Source organism: Notamacropus eugenii, chromosome 1, assembly GCF_028372415.1.
Source record: "Notamacropus eugenii isolate mMacEug1 chromosome 1, mMacEug1.pri_v2, whole genome shotgun sequence".
NCBI classification, from domain to species: domain Eukaryota; kingdom Metazoa; phylum Chordata; class Mammalia; order Diprotodontia; family Macropodidae; genus Notamacropus; species Notamacropus eugenii.
Window position 1 is genome coordinate 8,639,742 of NC_092872.1, and position 20,621 is coordinate 8,660,362.

Sequence of the window (20,621 nt, forward strand, 5' to 3'; positions counted from 1 at the left end):
TCCCATGTGCTTCCTCTGCCTCAGCTTCTGTCTTACCAGGCTTGTGCACTCACTCTACTGCGTGTGGGAGAGCCAAGTTTTGTACCTTTTGAACCAAGTTCCCCCAAGAACCCAGATTCTTCCCCTTCCCTGCTCGTTTCCTAGACTGGTCCCCATTTGGAGATAGGAACAAATGTACATATTTTTAATACTAGGGTCACTCTATGGGCCTTGGTTTTCCTCATCAGTAAAATGGAAGGGGTTTAGAACATGTGGTCTTTAAGTCTGGGTTCTGTGATCCCTCAATTTTGGTGGTCTTTTGGAAGGTCCTTCTCAGCTCTGATAGTCTATGGTTTGCAAGTCCAGCATGAGTCAGCAAGATGATATGGCAGCCCCCCAAAACTAATATAATTTTAGCATCTACCCTGATAGGGCTACAACTGTAGTTGCTGACTTCAGCAACTTGGCACCATATTTTAGGAAGGACATTGACAGAAACAGGAAGTTGTTTTGAGGGTGTTTGCAGACTCCAGACCTTCTGGTTCTATGTGTAATCTATAGTTGGTCCCCTTTCTTATGTTTTAGTTTCAGACTTCACCTAGGTTTGGAGAAATTCGGGAAGGAGTTGAGGCAGTCAACCACCGGGTCTGGCAAAAGGGCACAGAATTGATGTTTGCAGCCTCTGGCACTTTTATTCTGTTCATCCTGTCTTTCTAGCTAGAGCAGAGAGCTAATAAGATCCTGAGTGCCCCTGGGACGGGGAGGGGGGGGATGTCTCCTCACCATTGACCCTCACAGAATCAGAATTTTAGAGTAAAAGGCACCTCAGGCATCGGAAGTCATCCCATCCCACCTATGCCCAAGAAGGAATCCCCACGACCAACATCTATAATATCTTATAAAAATAATGTTACAATATTTTATATGTTTATAGAGCACTTTAAGGTTTATATCATCCTTTCCTCACCAACATCCCATTTGGGGAGCTTGCATGATAATATAAACATTATTATTCCCATTTTACTGAGACTCAGAGCTGAAATGACTTGCCTTGAGTCTCTAAGTGTCAGAACTGGGATGGTTCTGTATGATTCAGTATTCACTACCTTCTTTCTCTCATCACTTCACTCGAGGGACAGTGGAGAGATTTTCCACACCCCAGGTTAAGGCTGTATCCTTGAAAAAGAACTTTCTATTCCTCTCCCTCCATTGGATCACTTGTGTCTCCAAATCTACATGTTGAGGGACTGGGTGGAGGTCGGTGATGAAGCCCTCCTTGATCTATCCCAGGCATGGCCAGAGGGTACATCTGGGATCCAGGCTAGAGCCTTTCACTCTCTGCATCCATCAGTTCATTGGGCAGATGAAACTTTGTGTGAAAAAGACTGGGATTGGGGATCTAGTAGATTCCAAGCCCAGGATGAGTCAGAACAGCAAAAACAACAAGGCTCCATTGAGGAAGGTTCTATTCAACATGTGAAGAAAATGCTCTTGTTCTCTGCCCTGCTCAGGGCACTTCTGAAATCATATTCAGCTCTGAGCACCCCATTTTAGGGAGGATATTTGAAACCGGAATATAACCAAAAGATTGAAAGCAGGAAGTGGAGGGGCTGGAAATCATGCCATGTGAGGACCAAATGAAAGGAACTGGGATGTTTAGCATGGAAAAGGGAGGGTCTGCCAGGATAGGAGAGCCAATTTCAAGTATTCTAGGGGTTATCATGCAAATACTTGGCTGTAGAGGGCAGATCGGGGAGCAGTAATGGTGTAAGTTGTCAAGACACATTTCTAGAAACAAAGAACTCCTAATATCACAAAAAGTAGAATGGGATGCCTGGAAAGGTATCGGATTCTCCATTGCTGAAGGGTTCCAAGCAGGAGTTAGATAAGTATTTGTTGGGAAGATGGAGGAGAAATTCCGTCATTCGGATTCTAGGTCTCTGTCCCTCTGCCCCTTCCCCACTCTCCCTCATCCATCTCGTCTGTACTCCACTGAGCACATTGATATACCTGTTGTAACCATCCCTTGGCAACATAGTTGAATGAAGTGTGGAAACATACCTGGATGGAACAAGGAGGGTTGGATCTCCAGGTGCTAGCCCCCTCCCAGAGACCAAAGCCTTGGACCTGTATTGCCCAGGATATACAGGGCTGAGCCCGTTGCAAAGAAATTGCAGATGTGTGCTGGAGGCAGGGGAAAGAACAGGAATAAGTTCTTTTGTATGAAACCCTAGACCTCGTAAAGCCTATTTCTTCCTTGAGGCTTCTGGGACTCCTCACCTGATTTTATTTTTGAGCAGGAGGCAGGTATGTGGTGATGATGGTGAGGGGAGGGGCGTAGTAAAAGGGCCTCACCTGTTTTTCATTTGGAATGACTCGTGGGTGGGATGGGGGTAAGGAAGTAGAGAATTGGTGAAGGAGTGATCCTTCACTCATAATTAGGAGCAGGACTGGTAAGGTGCATTTAAACAGACCCCCTACAAAGCTGGAAGAGCTCTTGGAGACCACTTACTCCTGCCCCTTTATTTGACAGATGGGGAACATGAAGCCCAGAGAAGAGAACAAGACATAATTGGGGAGTGGGCTGAGAGCTGGACATGGAAATCTCAGTGTGAATTCCCAATCCTTCTGTTACTGCCTGTGTGAACTTGGGCAAATCACTTCCCCCTTCCTGAGACCTCAGTTTCCTTCTCTGTAACATACACAGAGTATAAGTATCTGTAACTCTATACAGCTGCCAAAATAATTGCCTCAACTTAAACCATGTTACTCCTTTACTTGAGAAGCTTTTAGTGGCTCCATGTACCCATTTAATGGGTAGCTGGGTGGCACAGTGGATAGAGTACTGAGTCTGGAGTGAGGAAGACTCATCTTCATGAGTTCAAATCTGGCCTCAGACACTTATGAGTTGTGTGATCCTGGGCAAGTCACTTAACCCTATTTGTCTCAGTTTTTTCCTCTGTAAAAAGAGCTGGAGAAGAAAATGGCAAACCACTCCCATATCTTTCCCAAGAAAACCCCAAATGAGGGAAGGAAGAATTCAAAATGACTGAACAACAACTGCACCAAGTATGAAACACAAAATTTTCAGTTTGGCGTTTAAATCTCATTACCGCTGACCTTTTCAGATTAATTTCATTTTGTTCTCCTTTACACATTCCATATTCTAGCCCAAGTGGGCCACTTGCTGATCCCCAAACCTGACATTTCAACTCCCACCTCTATGCTTTTGGCATTTCCTCCCAGCCTCAGGCTCAGAGCAGGTGCTAACTTCAATAGGAAGCTTGTCCTGACACCCCCTCCTTGTGCTCTCACTCTCCTCAAATGATCAAGTGCACACTTACCTGTTTGCACATTGTCTCCCTCTCTAGAAGGTAAGCTGCTGCAGAGCAGGGAATATTTTTCATTTTTTCTTTGTGTCTCCAGCACCTAGCACACTTCCAGGTGCATAGAAGGCATTCAATTGATTTTTGTTGGATTGGATTGGAATGGAAGGAAAGAAGGAAGGTAGGAAGGGAGAGAGAGAGGGAGGAAGGAAAGAACAAAGGAAGGAAAGAAGGAAAAAAGCATTTATTAAGCCCTGCTATGTTCCAGGGACTGTGCTAAGTGCTTTACAAATATCTCATTTGATCCTCACAATAACCCCTTGAGAGAAGTGCTATTATCCCCGTTTTACAGTTGAGGAAGCTGAGGCAGACAGGTTACATGAGTTGCCCTGGATCACACAGCTAAGTGACTGAGACTGGATTTGAATTCAGGTTTGCCTGAGGTTTTCCACTGCTCTCTATCACTGTGCTACCTCACTGATATGAAATTTGCTCAATAATTCAATTCAAATTAACTGATGTCCATTGAACATCTTCTAGGTGCATGGTACTCATTGCTATGAAAAATAACAATAATAAACAGCATAGAAAGATCCCTTGACTCACACTCAGGAGACGTGTTCAAGTCTCAGTTCCTCTACTTGGTAGCTATGAAGTGTAGGACAAATATTTCCCTTTTCTGAGCCTCTCTTAATTCATCTGCAAAATGGGGGTGATGATCTTTTTACGTCTTACCTCTCAGGGCTGGATTTTTTGTTTTGTTTTATGTTGGGTTTTTAGGAAAGCATTTTGTAAATCTTAAGGTACTATGGAAACGAGGACTGCTTTTAATATGACTCAATCCGTGACCTCAGGGAACTCACAGTCCTCGTAGGCAGATGACACAAGATGCTGTACTGATGCTAGGGTGGAGTAGTACAAAGCCCTGGCAAAGGGAGAGATCACTCCTAGCACAGGAAATCCTGGAGGTTTCCTGGAATAGGAGACATTTGAGCTGAGGCAAGGCAAGATTTAGACATTCAAAGACAGGCAGAAGGGGAGGAATTCCAAACATTGGGAAAAATATGTAGATGCAAGAAAGGTACGGACATAGGCGGTGAATGGTGATTAGTCCTGCTTGGCCAGAGCTTAGGTTTTAAGAGGAGAATGACGGGAGATAAGGCTGGAAGGGTAGGTGGAAGGCCTAGAATGCCAGGCTCATTAGTTCATGTCATTCCCGAAGAAGCAGTGGGGGATGGTCGAAGGGTTTCGTACAGAGTATCATGAGGAAAGTGGCATTTTAAGGCAGGTTAATCTCCACCAAAGCCCTCTTCTGATGCCCTGTCATGGAGGTGACTCCTGCTTTGGATCAATAGTGCTCAGGCTCAGACAGCTTCCACTCACCTGGAAAAACCTTTCCTGTGGATGTGGCTATTGCCACATGAGTGTTTGTCATTTGAGGACCAGCCTACCTTAGAACCACCAGGTGTTTGATTTCTTGTCCACTGAAGCTGATGAAAAACTACAAAGGCAGGGAAGGATTTTGATACACACCAGTAAAGAGCATGCCTATAAAATCAGAGATCCCAGGAGTATTTTTTAAGCCTTTGTAAAAGACTTTTTTGAATTGTGTATTTTGAAGATACAGCAGGGACAGAAGAACAAACATTCCTCCTCCCCAACAGCTGAAGATGGAATACGTTCTCTCTTATACCATCTCAGGCTCTAGGGAGAATAGACTTAGGCAGAATAGTTTCTACCTAATATACTCCTACCTATTTCAAATTCAAGTGCTACCACTCTGACTGGGCTCGATGCCCAAGGCTGCCCTATGGGGTATTGGTGCTGATCTGGCCACAAAATTCAGTGTGAACTTGACTTCTTAGTTCGCTGGATGACCTTTTGAAACTCACAGTTTCCTAGTGTCTAATCCTTTGGAGACCAGTCAGCAAATAAAGAAATCGATCACCTTGTCAATGTGGTTCTGTGTTCCCCATATGCTTTGGTGGCAATAAATCTTTTAAATTTACTTCAACAAGCAGGTATAATAAGTACATGCTGTATTTGGAGTGTGGTACTCTGGAGAAACTAAAGATTCAGTTCCTGCCCTCACGGAGTTCACAATCTAGTTGGTGGCCATGGTACAAACACAAATAATCATACTAAGCAGTGTTGCTGGATAAATGTGATAGAGAGGGGCAAATCAAGCTTTATGAGAGGCCCCAGGAGAAGCCTGGGGGTAGTGGTTTGGGAAGACTTCTGGGAAGAGGTTACTTTGAAGGAATATCTGTTAGGAGTTTATTGCAATTGCCTGGGTGAGTGGTACAAATGGTCTGGTCTGGGGAAAGATGGAGACACTGATGGAGAGGAGCATAGATCTATGTTTTGCAGATGTCAGGGGACAAATTTGGACAGAATCAGAAGACCTTGGTTTAAGTACTGGCCTTGCCACTATCACCTCTAGGATGCTGGGCAAATGACTTCCCCTCTCTAGGCCTCAGTTTCCTCCTCTGTAAAATGAAGGGATTGGACTGGGCTCTTTCCTATGTCTGACATTCTGGAATTCTATGATTATGGTTCTGTGGCTCATTGAACCTGAACAGGAATGGACCTGATTCTCTCAGGTGATGTCAAGGAAAGAAAGGGATACTGATTCAGTACCAGCCCCTCCTCCCCCCATGTCTATGGGTAAAAACAAATGAGTCAGAGAATGACGATGTGGGACTGGAGGGTGAGTGGCTTGGAATCATAGCCTGTCAGTACATAGAGGGGCTAAATTTAACTCTCAGCTGCAGGCCCTGTCACTTCTGGGACAAACTAATCTTGGGCCCTTGAGATCTAAGCCAGGGGAGCAAGAATGCAGCCACTGGGCCTTGGTGGAGACCCTCTGGGGAGCTTGGGAGAGAGAGGGAGAGCAGTGGGCTGTACATTCCTTGGGTCCATACACAGCTGGCATAGCAGCCTTTATGGGGCAACTAGGTGGCACAATGGATAGATCTCTGGACTTGGAGTCAGAATGACCTGAGTTCAAATTTGACAAGCTATGTGATCCAGAGAAAGTCACTTTAACCTCATAGAACTCTGGGTCTGGGGTTAAACACAGCAACAAAACACTCATCTTCCTGAGTTTGAATCTGGCTGCAGGCACTTACTAGTTGTGTGATCCTAGGCAAGTCACTTAACCCTGCTTGCCTCAGTTTCCTCATCTGACAAATGAGCTGGAGGAGGAAACGACAAAACCACTCCAGTGTCTTTGCCAAGAAAACCCCAGACGGGATCAGAGAGTCAGACAGGACTGACAAAGACTGAACGATCAAAAATGAATATAATAGTGGCTCAGGACCCAGCCCCTAGGGTTGTGGGGAGGATCAAATGAGTCAATGTTTGTAAAGTGCTTACAGTGCCTGGCACACAGTAGGTGCTTAATAAATGCTTGTTTAAAAACAACAACAACAACAAAAACTAGAGCTATTTCAGCAGCGTGTGGGCTTTTTGTGACTGTCTTGGTCCTACCACCCTTCGACCTGAGGTTCCCAAGGACAGGATTGGTTCTCCCTTCTCAGGCCAAGGCCTCCCTGAAGACCAAAACCCTTTCTTGTCACTTGCTCAAAGAGCCTGCCTGTCATGACTCCCGCTTCCCAGTAGGGTGTGAGTGGCAATATGAAGAGTGCAGAGAAGGCAGTATCATATAATAGAAAAGGAAAGGAATTCAGGGCCAAGGGGCCTGGGTTTGACTCCTGACTCCACCACTTACTAATCTGTGTGATCTCGGGCAAGTGATTTCACTTGGGGTTCCGTTTCCTCATCTGCAAAAATGATGGGCTAGACTGGAAAGCTTCTCAGGTCCCATCTAGCCCTAAATCATGGATCCTAAGACAGCAAATGGAAGTGTAGAACATGTTCTCTGGGTCAGGCAGTCAGAAAGTCCATTCTTTTTGACTTAGAATGGAGAGATGAGTATCTGTTGATGGGGGCCTGACACTGCACCCCCTGCCGTGAGTCCAGGTGGCTCAGTTCTGGGGCTGGGTGGGCTCTCTCTCTCTCTCTCTCTCTCTCTCTCTCTCTCTCTCTCTCTCTCTCTCTCTCTCTCTCTCTCTCTCTCTCTTTCTCCCTCTCCCTCTCCCTCCCCACTCCTCCTCCCACCTGGATAACCCTGGAGTGTCATGGTCCAGGAACCAGTGTCAACCCTACTGGTAACCACCTTCTGGATCCCCAGGAGGCCCCACCCTGTGACCAAGTATCCAGGGATTCAGGCTGCAGCTGTTCCCACCACCTAGGAAAGGGTCTAGAGGGTATGCCCCACCTCCCTACCTCGATCCCTTTCACTTTCTCCTCAAAATCTCTCCCCCCTGAATTTTCCCACAAGGCTCCCCTTTTTTCCTCAAGGCGACCTATTCTAAAGGAACATGTGCCATGGCCCCTAGGAGTCTTCAATCCCAGCCAAAGGACAAATGGAGCCACATCCTTAGCTCAATTTAGAAATGAGGCAGTTTTTGGTTCATCACAAATGGCATCACTACTCTGGTCCTGAGGTTGGGGGTGGGGCTGGTCCTTGCCATTGCTCTAGGGTTCAGTCCCCCTCAGTCCCTGGGGCTGACTCATAGTTGACTGACTCAGGTCCAGTCTCCAGGGCACAGGGTGGAGATTGGGATGGGAGGAGGAGGGGAAACCCAGCTGTCTTCTCCCCCCTACTCCACCCCCAACTGTCCCTCTGCCCCCCTCATCATATTCAAGGAAGATCAGCTTACATGGAGCCTCAGCCCAGATTCCAACCAGCTCCTGCTATATATATATATATCTGCCCCAGCCAAGTCTAACATCGAGACACCCAGACAAGCAGACAGATTGTCAGACACACAGATGGGGGGTTCCATCCTCAGAGCTCTTGTGGCTCTCTGAAAGCAAAGGTATCTCTTTCTGGTTCATAGGATCATTGACTAAAGAGTTAAAAGGGAGTTTGGAAGTGAATGGTGAATTTTATTTGACAGGGCAGAAAACTGAGGATCTGAGAAAGAGACTTGGCCAAGGTGACACCTATAACAGGTGACAGAACAAAGTCCCCCTGACTCCAAATCTGGTGGGTCCAAAGTGAAGAGGAATTTGTGGGACTTCTGGCTGTACTGATCCCATTCCTTACCTTCTGAAGCTGAGGAGAGGACCACCATGGCCCAGAGTTTGGACCAAATAGAAGAACAGAGACTCTACCAGCAGACCCTCCTCCAGGATGGATTGAAGGACATGTTAGACCATCGCAAATTCTTGGACTGTGTTGTGAAGGTGAAGGACCAGGAGTTCCCATGTCACCGGCTGGTCTTAGCTGCCTGTAGCCCTTACTTTCGTGCCTTGTTCCTCAAGGACTCAGAAGGGATCCAGGAGATCAGTTTGGAGGAGGTTTCTCCAGAAGTGATGGGCAAGGTCCTACATTACCTCTACACTTCAGAGATTGATCTCAATGAGGACAATGTTCAGGACCTTTTTGCTGCAGCCAATCTTTTCCAGATTCCATCCATTTTCACCATCTGTGTTTCCTTCTTGCAGAAGCGTCTCTGCCTCGCCAATTGCCTGGCAGTCTTCCGTCTTGGCCTCATGCTGGACTGTGCCCGGCTGGCCGTGGCTGCCCGTGACTTCATCTGTGACCGCTTCCCTCTTATTTCTCGTGACCAAGATTTCTACGGCCTCTCTGCCAATGAGCTCATTGCTGTCATCTCTAGTGACAGCCTCAACGTGGAGAAGGAGGAGGTTGTCTTTGAGGCTGTAATGAAGTGGGCTAGCACCGGGGATGACCGGGAGGCCCGGCTCCAGGCCCTGCCCACTGTCTTTGAGAGCATCCGCTTCCGACTTCTGCCTCGAGACTACCTTGAAAGTAGAGTGGAAAAGCACCCACTGGTGAGGGCTCGGCCTGAGCTACTCCGCAAGATTCAGATGGTCAAGGATTCCCATGAAGGAAAGATGACCGTTCTAAAGAGGAAGAAGAAGAGAGAAGAGATATCTGGAAAAGAAAGAGCCGGGATGGTCAATGGAGTAGATACAGGAAGGCCCTCTGGGAAAGTGAAGAAAGCTGGGGAGAAGGAAGCAGAAGAGGCCGATGATGATGACACCATCATCCCTGGGATCCTCAATGACACCATGCGCTTTGGGATGTTCCTACAGGATCTAATCTTCATGATCAGTGACACAGGGGCTGTGGCCTATGACCCTGGGACCAATGAGTGCTACTTTGCTTCCCTGTCCACTCAGATTCCCAAGAACCATGTCAGCCTTGTGACCAAAGAGAACCAGATCTTTGTGGCTGGGGGCCTTTTCTACAATGAGGACAATAAGGAGGACCCTATGAGTTCTTACTTCCTACAGGTACCTGGTGGGGTTGGAGAACAGCAGGACCCTAGCTGAAGACTGGGCTAGATGGCCTCTAAGGAGCACAGCATCATGGGATTTATAGCTAGAAGGGATGATAGAGGCCATTTAATTTGATCCCCTCATTTTATAGAGGAGAAAACTAGGGTTGGAGAAATGGGTTTCCTTAACAACACAGTAAAAAAACCCCACACAACATAGTAACATAGTATGCTACATAGTAACAACATAGTATGCTACATAGTAATAACATAGTAAAAAACTAACACTGGGATTTTGAGTCAGATCCTCTGAACTCCATATCCAGACCTCTTGCCACTTGGGATGACTGGTGAATAACTCCGGGTGTTGAGGACAGCCATGATGTATAAGATAGATTAGAACAGGAGAAACTTGGAGGAGGGGAGGCCCGTTAGAAAGCTGGCAAATTGTAGTCTCTCTGAACTTGAAGGGATCTCTGAGGATTCTGTAAGCAAACAGAAAATCCCTCTAAAACATCTGGAAAGAATATTGGGTTTGAATACTAGTACTGCTGCTTGTTAGGTGTATGACCCTGGACAAGTACCCTTCCCTCCCTGTTCCTGGATTTCTTAACCTGTAAAACAAGAGGACTGAAGTAATGATCTTGAAGGTCCTACCTTCTACTGACCTGAAATCTATCTTTCCCCTGTTACTCCTGTCTCAGCCTTCTGGGGCTAAATAGAAAAAATCTAATCCCCTTTCCACAAGACAGTCCTTTGTATGTTGTATTGACCCACATTTAAGGGAATGGGAGACTACCTAAAGGTGGTAGCACATCTGTAGGATAAGGGGTTTTGACCCCAGTTAGGTTATCAATTCAGGCTCCACGGATCTTCAGTCTGTGGCAGCCACCAGAAAAAGTGCCCTCTTCTTCCATATCTTTTCCCTGAGCTCCATATCTGTTCACCCCTCTCCTCCTCAAACTGGAGCTATAAATAGTCCTTTTTCCCACCAGGACTGGCTTCTGGCAGCTGTCGTCCATTTTAGAGGGATTTAGAGGGGCAGGGAGGGTGGGAATGGCCCCAGAGATCATCCCAGTCAAACTAGAAGGGAAATGAAGTTTGTCTGTAGAGTTAAAAGTGTGACCTGTAAGGTTAGGGGGTCAGTGAGTTTAGGATAGAATTTTTAATATGAATCTCAAATTCTGCTTTCCTCTGCCCTGGTCAGACTCCATCTGGAGCTCTAGGTGCCATATATTGGAAAAGATACTGAGAAGGTAGAGTGAAACCAGAAGTGAGTGACATGGATGATGAAAAGACAAGATTATATGTTTCAAAGAATTGGAAATGTAGTGTTGGGGAGAGGAGAAGCCGGGGGTGGGGGGGGGGGGGGAGGTTGATGTGATCTTTGTCTCTAAGCCTCCAAGCTGTCCTGCGAATGAAAGGATTAGCCTACCTGGAGGCAGATCCTTCTTAGCTCCTCCATACCCACTATAACACAGCATGAATCAATTGCGGAAAAGAGGAAACTATGGGAGGGGGAAAGGAGGGACCCTCAGGCAGGCTAGGGGAAGGGCTTGACCAGCTGTCAGGGGGGACAAAGTCTTGCTTTCACATTCTGTTTCATTCCCTCCAGTTTGACCACCTGGATTCGGAGTGGATGGGCATGCCACCCCTACCTTCCCCACGTTGTCTGTTTGGCTTGGGCGAGGCTGAGAATTCCATCTTCGTCGTGGGTGGTAAAGAGCTCAAGGAGGGAGAGCAGAGCCTGGACTCAGTGATGTGCTATGACCGGCTGTAAGGGGAGGGGTTGGGGGGGAGGGACAGGGGGATGATAGGGTTGGGGGAGGGTATGGAAACCATAGCTCACTTCTCTGTAAAGCCACCTAGCTGCCCCATACCTACGTAAAATCAGCTACAGAGAAAACTGAGGAAGAGCAGTCAGAGAGAAGGAAAACTGGGAGAGAATGATGTAAGAAAACCCCAAAAACACTGGAGAGGAGAGAGTATTTAGGAAGATATGGTGATAAATAGTGTTAAAGGTCATGGAGAAATCAAGGATGAGTATTTTTTTAAAGACTATTAGATCTTTCAACGAAGGGATCATTAATAAATAACTTTGGAGAGAGGAGCGGCAGTGGAGTGATAAGGTCAGAAACTTGCCTAGGGTCATACAGCTATTAAAAGTCCGAGCTAGAGATAAGAGGAAGAATTCAGCCTGGAGAAGAGAAGACACGTGGGGGTACGAGCAGCGTTTTTAGATAGTTTCAAGATTATTTGGGAGATCGCTTACTGTCTCAGGGTAGGAAAAGGGGAGAGCGGGATAGAATTGGAAACATAACTTTTTTTAAAAAAATGTTTAAAAATTGTTTCAACATGTAATTGGAGGGAAATAAATTTTATACATGCACACACACACATATGAAACCAACAAGATTGTCATGGAGAAGATAGAACTACACGTTCTCTGTAACCCCACAGGGTTAGGGTTCTAGTGGATGTTAACATTGGAGTTAGGACTGAGGCTAGCGTTGACTTGTTGATCAGGGTTAGGGCAAGGTCAAGTTTGTAGTTAGGTTTACCATTGGAACCTTAATAGATGACCTTCATGGGGTGATCTGTCTCCCCGAACTCATCCCTGTTAGCCATTTCTCTGGTGAAGAGACCCTCCACACTTAGCAGTCTGAGGACTAGACTAGTCCATTGCTGGACCCAGAACTGAAGCCTGGCTTAGTAGGACCTGTCCAAGGTTGGGTTCCACTACTGCAGCTTTGAAAAGCCCAGAGTTGCCTGAACTTTACCAGAGTATTTTTGAAAGCTAGTCCATGGTAATCAGCAATTTGCTAAGTAATGATGCCCTCTTCTTCTCCCTAACCCGCCACAAAAGGCAAAAGAAGGTAACAGGAGACCCAAGAAAATACAAATGGTCAAGGATCATTTTCCTAGAAAAAAATTGCCTGTAGCTCTAAGGAAGCAAAACTGGTCCTCAAAATTTTGCAATGAATTAGTACCTGTCTCCTCTGGCCTAGGCCTGAATCACCTCACACTGAGGCATACTGGACTGGGACCACTTAGACTCCTACCTGATCCATTTTTCAGGCCAGAAACTGGGAAAAAGGCTGATGGGCTCTGGTACCAAGGAGCTCACAGCCTGGCCTCCTACTTTGACCCAGTCTAGAACAGGCAACAGAGGAATAGACCTGGGTCTTACCTTCTCAGAGCTCAGTCTTCAGGGTGGAAAGCAGCAGGCAGATTCTTATAACTAGGGGAGATAGAGTTGAAAGAGACCTAGGCTCTGCTGTCAAAGTCTGGGGGTGGAAGCCAGGGACAGGACTCCCACCAGAGAGAACAGTCTGAGAACAAAAAAGGACTTTGTAGAAACCAGGGCTAGGCATAGACTCCAGCCTTCATAGGGTGGGGAATCAGGGTGGAATGAGTCTGATCAGGGCAGGGATGGGTCACAGATTTTCCTATTGGGGTGGGACTGAACTTGGGCCTGGAAGAATGGAGAAGACATAGGGAGCTGGAGAGGAGGAAGAATCTTCCAGGTGAGAGGGAGCTACAAAGGCCTGACTCAGTCTGGCTTAGGCAGGGAGAGGGGAGCAGCCCAGCTGGACAATGTTACATGATGCTAGGGCTGGGAGTCAGGGCACTGAGGTTTAAGATCCACTCTAGACTAGCGATGTGACCTTGGGCAAGTCTAAGTTTCCATTTCCCAGTGGTTGTCGGGAAAGATTGAAGTCCTGCAGAAACTGGAGCTGGGTTTGTCTTGGGTCTGAAGGGGAGAAAGGTCTCTGAGGTGCTGGACTGCACTGGGATTTTGGCTAAGCAGATAAAGTGCTGACCCTGCGCCCTCCTTCTCTCTCCTAGATCATTTAAATGGGGTGAGTCAGACCCGCTGCCTTATGTGGTGTATGGCCATGCTGTGGTGTCCTACATGGACCTCATCTACGTAATCGGGGGCAAAGGAAGCGACCGGTAAGAGGCTGAGGCTGCAGCTTCCAACTGCAGCAAGGACTTAGGCTAGACTGGAAATAGAGCTCTGTGGCCTCCTGGGCTGTGAGCACTCAGGATAGGCTGCTCTGAGTACCCAGGGTCCTTCTTTCTGAATAGGGAGGCCGGAGGTCCCCATCTCCCTGGGGGTTTAGAGAAGTGGGGGAAGGGTGAGGGACAGGTCACTGGGCCTGGTTCTGGACTAAGGGGCTAAAGACAGTCATGCTATAAGAGAAAAGGAGAAGATGGAGAGGAAAGGAGCAGATCAGGTGTGTGTATTAGTGGGAGGGCATGAGATCCTTAGAAGCCCAAGTAGCTGACTGGGACTCTGCTTCTCCTGACTCAGCTCTAACCCAGAGACACCAGCCTGGGGTGGCCTCAGGCAGAGAAGCCAGCCTGACCCAAAGCAGAGGGCAGAGAAAGGAGGTTTCTGAGGCAGTCTTGCTGTCTAGTTTCCTAGAGGCTTAGACCCTGGTTTCCATCTATGCTGCCATTGTCTCATTTCCATTAGCCTCCTTTTCCATCATACTTCCTATTTGGTTCCTGGATGCCCATTCCTTGACTTCCCCCCAGGTTTTTAGCTTCTAGTCCAGGCTGATTATTAGGACAGCCCAAGATACCCTCAGGAACCCCTTCCAATCTGATGATCCTACAGAGGCCAGAGAACTCCTTCCTTTCCCCTCAACACTCCACCATACTCCATATAACACATTACAAAGCGTATGTCTTAAGCACCTCTTAACTGCCAAACCTTGTGCTGGGTGGGCCTTGATGAAGGTGCAGTGAGACCTGACCAGTGCTGCCTGGAGCTTACAGTCTAGTAGGCAGGAGGATGAGACACCAATCAAAGTTATTATAAACACATAATTGTATAAGTGCAAGAAAAGGTCTGAAGGACAAGGTCCTCATCAACCAGATGAACCAGAGAAGGCTTCCCAGAGGAGGTGACATTTAATTTGGACTTTAAAATGATGAGTTGGGAATTTGATACCTGAAGAGCAGGGAGGGGATTCTGGGTCCCAGGACTAACCTGAACAATGTCAGGGCAGGGCAGGGGAGGCCAAAGGACAGAGAATTATGCATTTTGGATCCTGCCTGGTAGCTCAGGTGCCTTCTCTCTCCCACAGGAAGTGCTTGAATAAGACCTATGTCTATGACCCCAAGAAGTTTGAGTGGAAGGAGCTGGCCCCCATGCAGAATGCCCGCTCCCTCTTTGGGGCCACAGTCCATGATGGCAAGATTTATGTGGTAGCTGGAGTCACCAACACAGGGCTGACCAGCTCATCGGAAGTGTACAACATAGCAGATAACAAGTATGGCCCAGCCAGCATCCCAAGAGGGAAAGGGGATGGGATCTCCAGCTGGGAGCCTTGCATGCAGACCTGAAACTCTGCCTTCTACCCTGGGCTTTTACTACAGCCATTGTGCTCCTGGGTCTTTCTGGGAAAATCTCCTTTTGAGCTCCAAAGCACAGACCTTTCAGGGGATAGGACTTCAAGAATGAGCTCTCCCAGAGGGTGGGACTTCCGGGTTGTAGATACTGGGGAATGGAGGCATCTAGTAACACCACTGGGTGATGAGAGTGAATCTCTGGTTCCCTGCCTAACCCCTGCCCCCAAAATGGGGTCAACTACTTCCTGCAGTCATTTGGCCTGTGCTGGGGTCTTCTGGGAGCTCAGGGAGTGGGATCTAGTCAGGCACCAACCTTCTGTCCCTCTGTGATTTTCTCCTCATTAGGAGACAGAATAGCAGAGAGGAAAGATTTGGAATTAGAGCATTTGTGTTGAATCCTGTCTCTCCTAGGATATTTACTACTGGTGTAATCCTTGGAACAGTCTTTCTCCTCTCTGGGTCTTCGTTTCCTCATCTGAAAAATAGGAGAACTGGAAAAGATAGTGTCTAAGGTCTTTTTCAGCTCTAAATTCAATAATCTCTATGCTTCCTCCACCAGGTGGGAGCCATTTTTGGCCTTTCCCCAGGAACGTAGCTCACTCAGTCTTGTTAGCCTGGCTGGGACTCTCTACTCCATTGGGGGCTATGCTACCTTGGAAACTGAGTCAGGAGAGCTGGTGCCTACAGAGCTTAATGACATATGGAGGTAAGATGGGATGGGTGAGGCCACAGGGGATCTTAGAAGATTTAAAATTGTCTCCTGAGGCTGGGCAGATGGAATGCAACATGAATTGAATTAAATCGAAGCCAGATTTCCCTGGCACCAAGCTGAGCAGGCAGCCAGAAAGGGAGTCCCTTTCCTCACATATTCAGTGAATGACTTATTTGTAGAGTGTCAGTCAGATGGGACCCTAGAACACAGAATAAAGAGCATCAGAATTGGAAAGGTCCTTAGAGCATCAAATGTCAGAACTGGAAAGGACTTGGAAAATAGAATCTCAGAACTGGGAAGAATGTTAGAATATGTCAGCACTAGAAATGTTAGCACTAGAAACAGCCTTAAAATGCAGAATGTCAGAGCTGGAAAGGATCAATGGATGTAGTTAATTAATAAGCATTTATGTGCTCAGTAAAGTCTGGAAATACAAAGAAAAGCCCAAGATCATCCCTGCTTTCAGGCAGCTCACAATTAAATGAGAGAGACAACGTTCAAAGAACAATTTGAAAATAATCTATATACAGGATGAATTTGAAGTAATCCACTGACGGAAGGCACTAAGGGGGACCAAGAAGGCTTCCTATAAAAGTGGGATTTTAGTTAGAGCCTGAAAGAAGCCAGGGAAGGCAGAGGTGGGGAGGAAGAGCATTCTCCGGAGGGGAGGCTGTCAATGAAAGTACCTGGAGCTTGTGTCTTGCTGGCTCAGCCTTAACCATGGTTATGCCCTCAACAAGATGGAGCATCAGAGGAGTGAGTCCTTACTTTAAAAGTCTCTTTAAAATAATAAAATTTCAATTTTTCATCAATAACTAATAAAATAGATTGTTTAATAAATAAATGTCTTCAGGGAACTTGTCACAAGGAATCTAAAACTCTACCCTGTGTTCCTACTTTAATAGCTAACTAGCAAGCATTTTAATGTTTACAAACATTATCTTATTTTAACTTTACAATAATCCTAAGAGGTAGGAGCTATTCTTATCCTCATTGTACAGATGAGGAAATAAGCAGACAGAGATTAAGTGACTTGCCCAAGGTCACACAGCTAGTAAGTCTCTAAGGCTGGATTTGAACTCAGGGCTTCCTGACTTCAGGTCCAGTGTTCTATCCACCTTGCTGCCTATTCTAGGTATTTCCAGGATTTTCACATCATGAACTTGCTTAAAGTGGAGTGTAAGGAAAAGAGGCCTGGCCAGCAAGAGGATTTGAGTTTGATCAATGACTCATTGTGTGATTTTAGGTGAATTTGTTCCCTTCTCTGGGCCTCAGTTTTCTATTCTGTTAAATAGGGAGGTTCACCTAGATGACCCTTGGAGTGCCTTGTAGCTCTAGACTTGACAACCCTGGGGGATATCTAGTGGGCAGAGTGGGCAAAGCTTCTATGCATAGAAGACTAGACTTCTTAGGTTTAAATTTCACCTCTGATACTTACTAGCTCTGTGATCCTAGGACAAGTCACAACCTCTCTCAGCCTCAGTTTCCACTTCAGTAAAATGGGAATAATAATAGTACTTACCTCACAGGGTTCTTGTAAGGGTCAAATGCAAACTTTAAAGTGCTGTATAGAGAGCAGTTCTTTGAGGAAGAGTCCCTTCCCCTGTTAATGCCATGCTTGAAATCTAGCCATTAGTACACTATTTCTTTGGCCCTTAATGGTTACTAAAATTCAAGTAATCCTTAAGTTATGAACAACCATGATCTCGTTTGTGTACCTGGGGAGGTAAGTATATGTCTTCTTATGCTTGATTTTCCTGATAAGGAAACTGAAGCTCAGAGAGATTAAATGCTTTGCCCGTGGTTATGCAGCTAGTAAGTGTCAGAGCTAGGACTTAAGCCTAGCTCTTCCAGGCCCTTCTATCCTGCCTCTTCTAGGTTGCTTATCATCTGGCAGGATGTCTTCCTTAGTTGACTAGAAATGCTCTAAGAAAAAATAATAATAAAACATTCAAACTTAAGAAAAAATAAAATAGGAGGTGACTATTTGCATTACGGGGGCAGGAGCCAGATAGGTGATAGAATGCCAGACCTAGAGTCAGGAAGCCCTGAATTCAAATTCATCCTCAGACTCTTAGTAGCTGGGTGACCCTGAGCAAGTCACTTCACCCTATTTGCCTCAGTTTCCTCATCTGGGAAATAAGCTGAGGAAGGAAATGGCAAAACACTCCAGTGTCTTTGCCAAGAAAACCCCCAATGGGGTCATGAAGAATCAGATACAGCAGGAGCTACTGAGCGACAACAAACTCTTTTCACTACAAGATCGTGCAGCACGTGGCAGACTGGAGACCATGGTGCACGAGGGTGGGGGTAAGGAAACTGGGCTGTTTACTTGGGGAAGAGGTCTTGTTGGCTTCAAGTATTTGGGGGCTGGGGTGTGGGTGAAGGATTACATGTGCTCTGCCCAGCCTTGGAGGGCAGACCTAGGACCACTGGCTCAAAGTTGTAAGGGGGAAAATTCAAGATCAACTCCATGAAAAATCTCTCCACTTAGTGCTATGCCCAAGTGCAATGGGCCTCCTTCCCTGGAGGTTTTTAAGCCAATGTCAGACGACCACGTGTCATAGAGGGCACTCTTTTTCAGATATCGGTTGGATCAGATGGTGTTCAGGGACTCTTTGAACTCTGAGGTTCTGTGATTCTAACTAACATGCATCTCTCCCCTCCCCTCCCCTCCCCTCCCTTTCCCTCCCCTTCCCTGCCCTCCCCTCCACTGCCTTCCCCTCCCCTCCCCTCTCTCCTCCTCTCCCCTCTCCTCTTCCCTCTCCTCTGTCTTCTCTTCTCCCTGTACCCCTCATGAAGGTATGATGAAGAAGGAAAGAAATGGGAAGGAGTCCTGAGGGAGATTCCCTACGCAGCCAGCGCCACCTTCCTGCCTGTCCGGCTCAACGTTCTGAGGTTGACAAAGATGTGATAGTCGTGGAGATTAGCCCCAGAGCCCAAACTGGCTGGTGCTCTCCTCCCCGAACCCCAGTAGAAGACATTGAAGTTCATTTTCCAAGTGTAGGACATGAAGTGTGGTATCATGGGAAGATCATTGACCTTGGAAGCAAGAGAGACCTGGCTTTGAATCTAGGCTCTTCCACTTATTGCCCATGTGATCTTGGGTTGAGAAGTCCCTCAATGCCTTAGAGCCTCAGTTTCCTCATCTAAAAAATGAGGGTAATGATCCTTGCGCTGCCTTTGCTTATAAAATGGGCAGAGTTGTTTCTATCCCCCCTGCCCCACTCCCAGGCTAGAGGGCCCAGCAGAAAAGGACAGGGACCAGACAGGGAGCAGCTGGATCCAAGAGAGGTGACCTTGGGTGTGAGATGGACCCTGAGATCCCTCCTGCTCCCTCCCCGCTTCTTGTCGGGTCAAAGAGGAACAAGCCACAAAGATCCTGCTGGCCACCTCAGCTGCTTGGGGAATCAATCCACCAGCTTGGACTGAATGTCCATTGTGTGATGGTCCCTTGTGCTTTACGCTGCCTGCCCCTTTGTTGAAGTGCCCCAGGTTGGGGGTGGGGGAAGCAGAAGACTTGGGTTCCAGGCTACACTCTGTCCTTAGCTCATTGTGTCACCTTGGGTAAGTGACTTCCTTTCTCTGGGTTTCAGGGTCCTCATTTGTAAATTAGTAAGAGCAAGATTTTCATTGCCTGACCACCACCACAGGCTGTGATTTGGTGGGGTGCTGGTGGTGGGGTGTTATATACTGAAAATATGTATGCACATAGAATAAAGTTCTGGAGGAATAAGATTCTGAGATCTAATTGATTCCAAGATTCCATAGTTCTCTTAGCTGATGACTCCCATCAGGCCATGGGCTTCCTGTTTAGGGACACTCCTCCCCACCCTCCAAATGGATGCATCTCCTGGGGCAAACACACAACTTTTGTCTCTAAGAGGGCAGACAGCGGAAAATTAAGGAATGATGTGTATATTTGGGACCAGGAGTATAAAATATGCCCCCCCTCAAATGCTTATGGGGAGTGGGGGGGGGTTAGGGAGGGGATGATGTATTGGAGGATGAGGGAGGGGGGATTACCACCAGGTGGGTCAGGGAGGAGCTCACCTGGGTTACAACCGAGAGGGGTGGAAGTGTCTGGTAGGTTCCTGTTTTAGCTAATTATTCTTACCGGATCCTAAGTTCACTTGTTTCTGTACTACAGAAAAACATGGTGCACAGAAAACTGTATTACAAATTGTGACATGCCAAGAGCCTTGGATTTGGAGTCCAGAGACCTGAATTCAAATCCTGTCTCTGATATATCCTCTCCAAGCCACCCTGGATAAGCAAACAAAAAGCCTTTTGTAGCCTACAGACCTCGCAGGTTACTATGAAGAAAGTACAATAAAATAGTGAGTTATTATTGTTTCAGTTATTAAATTCTTGTGCCTGGTGCAGTACTTCCCTCATAGTAATCTATGAGGTCTGTAAGTTATACAAGACTTTTTGTTTGCTTTATTCAATGGGAAAATTATTTTAACCACTCTATACATGGGGAAACTGAGGCCTCCAAAGGGGGAAGGGACTTGTTCAAGGTCACACAATGAATAACTAGCAGAGGGGAGACTACAGTCCAGGCCTCCTGCCTCATAGAGTCCTGCAGTCAAACCTTCAGAAATCCGTGAGATTTCCCTGGCCCCAGTGTCCAGGGCAGATTCTCTCACTAGGGAGGGGGGGCAGGATTTCTGAAAAACTCCTAACAGATTAGAGCTGCATGACTTTGAATAGCTGTGTGTTGGCGGTGTCTTCATGATCCAAGCTCTAGGAACCAGGTGAGATGTAATCTTCCTTCACCTCCTACCTCAGACATGCCCTAGCTGCGTGACCCTGGGCAAGTCACTTAACTTCTGTTTGCTCTAATTTCCCCAATTGTAAAATGTGAATAATTACCTTACAGAGTTATTGTGAGGCTCAAATGAGATAACATTTGTAAAAGCA

At 46.8% G+C, this 20,621-nt stretch overlaps 1 protein-coding gene across 1 annotated transcript; it reads left to right on the plus strand.

The window, feature by feature from the left end:
- Positions 1-18: 18 nt before the first annotated feature.
- On the plus strand, positions 19-19,433 carry KLHL40 (kelch like family member 40). Its single transcript, XM_072652176.1, has 6 exons — positions 19-9,635; positions 11,235-11,395; positions 13,469-13,576; positions 14,719-14,904; positions 15,543-15,689; positions 18,498-19,433. The coding sequence occupies exons 1-6, from the start codon at positions 8,448-8,450 to the stop codon at positions 18,607-18,609; spliced, it is 1,902 nt and encodes a 633-aa protein (XP_072508277.1). The 5' UTR covers positions 19-8,447; the 3' UTR covers positions 18,610-19,433.
- Positions 19,434-20,621: the final 1,188 nt, after the last annotated feature.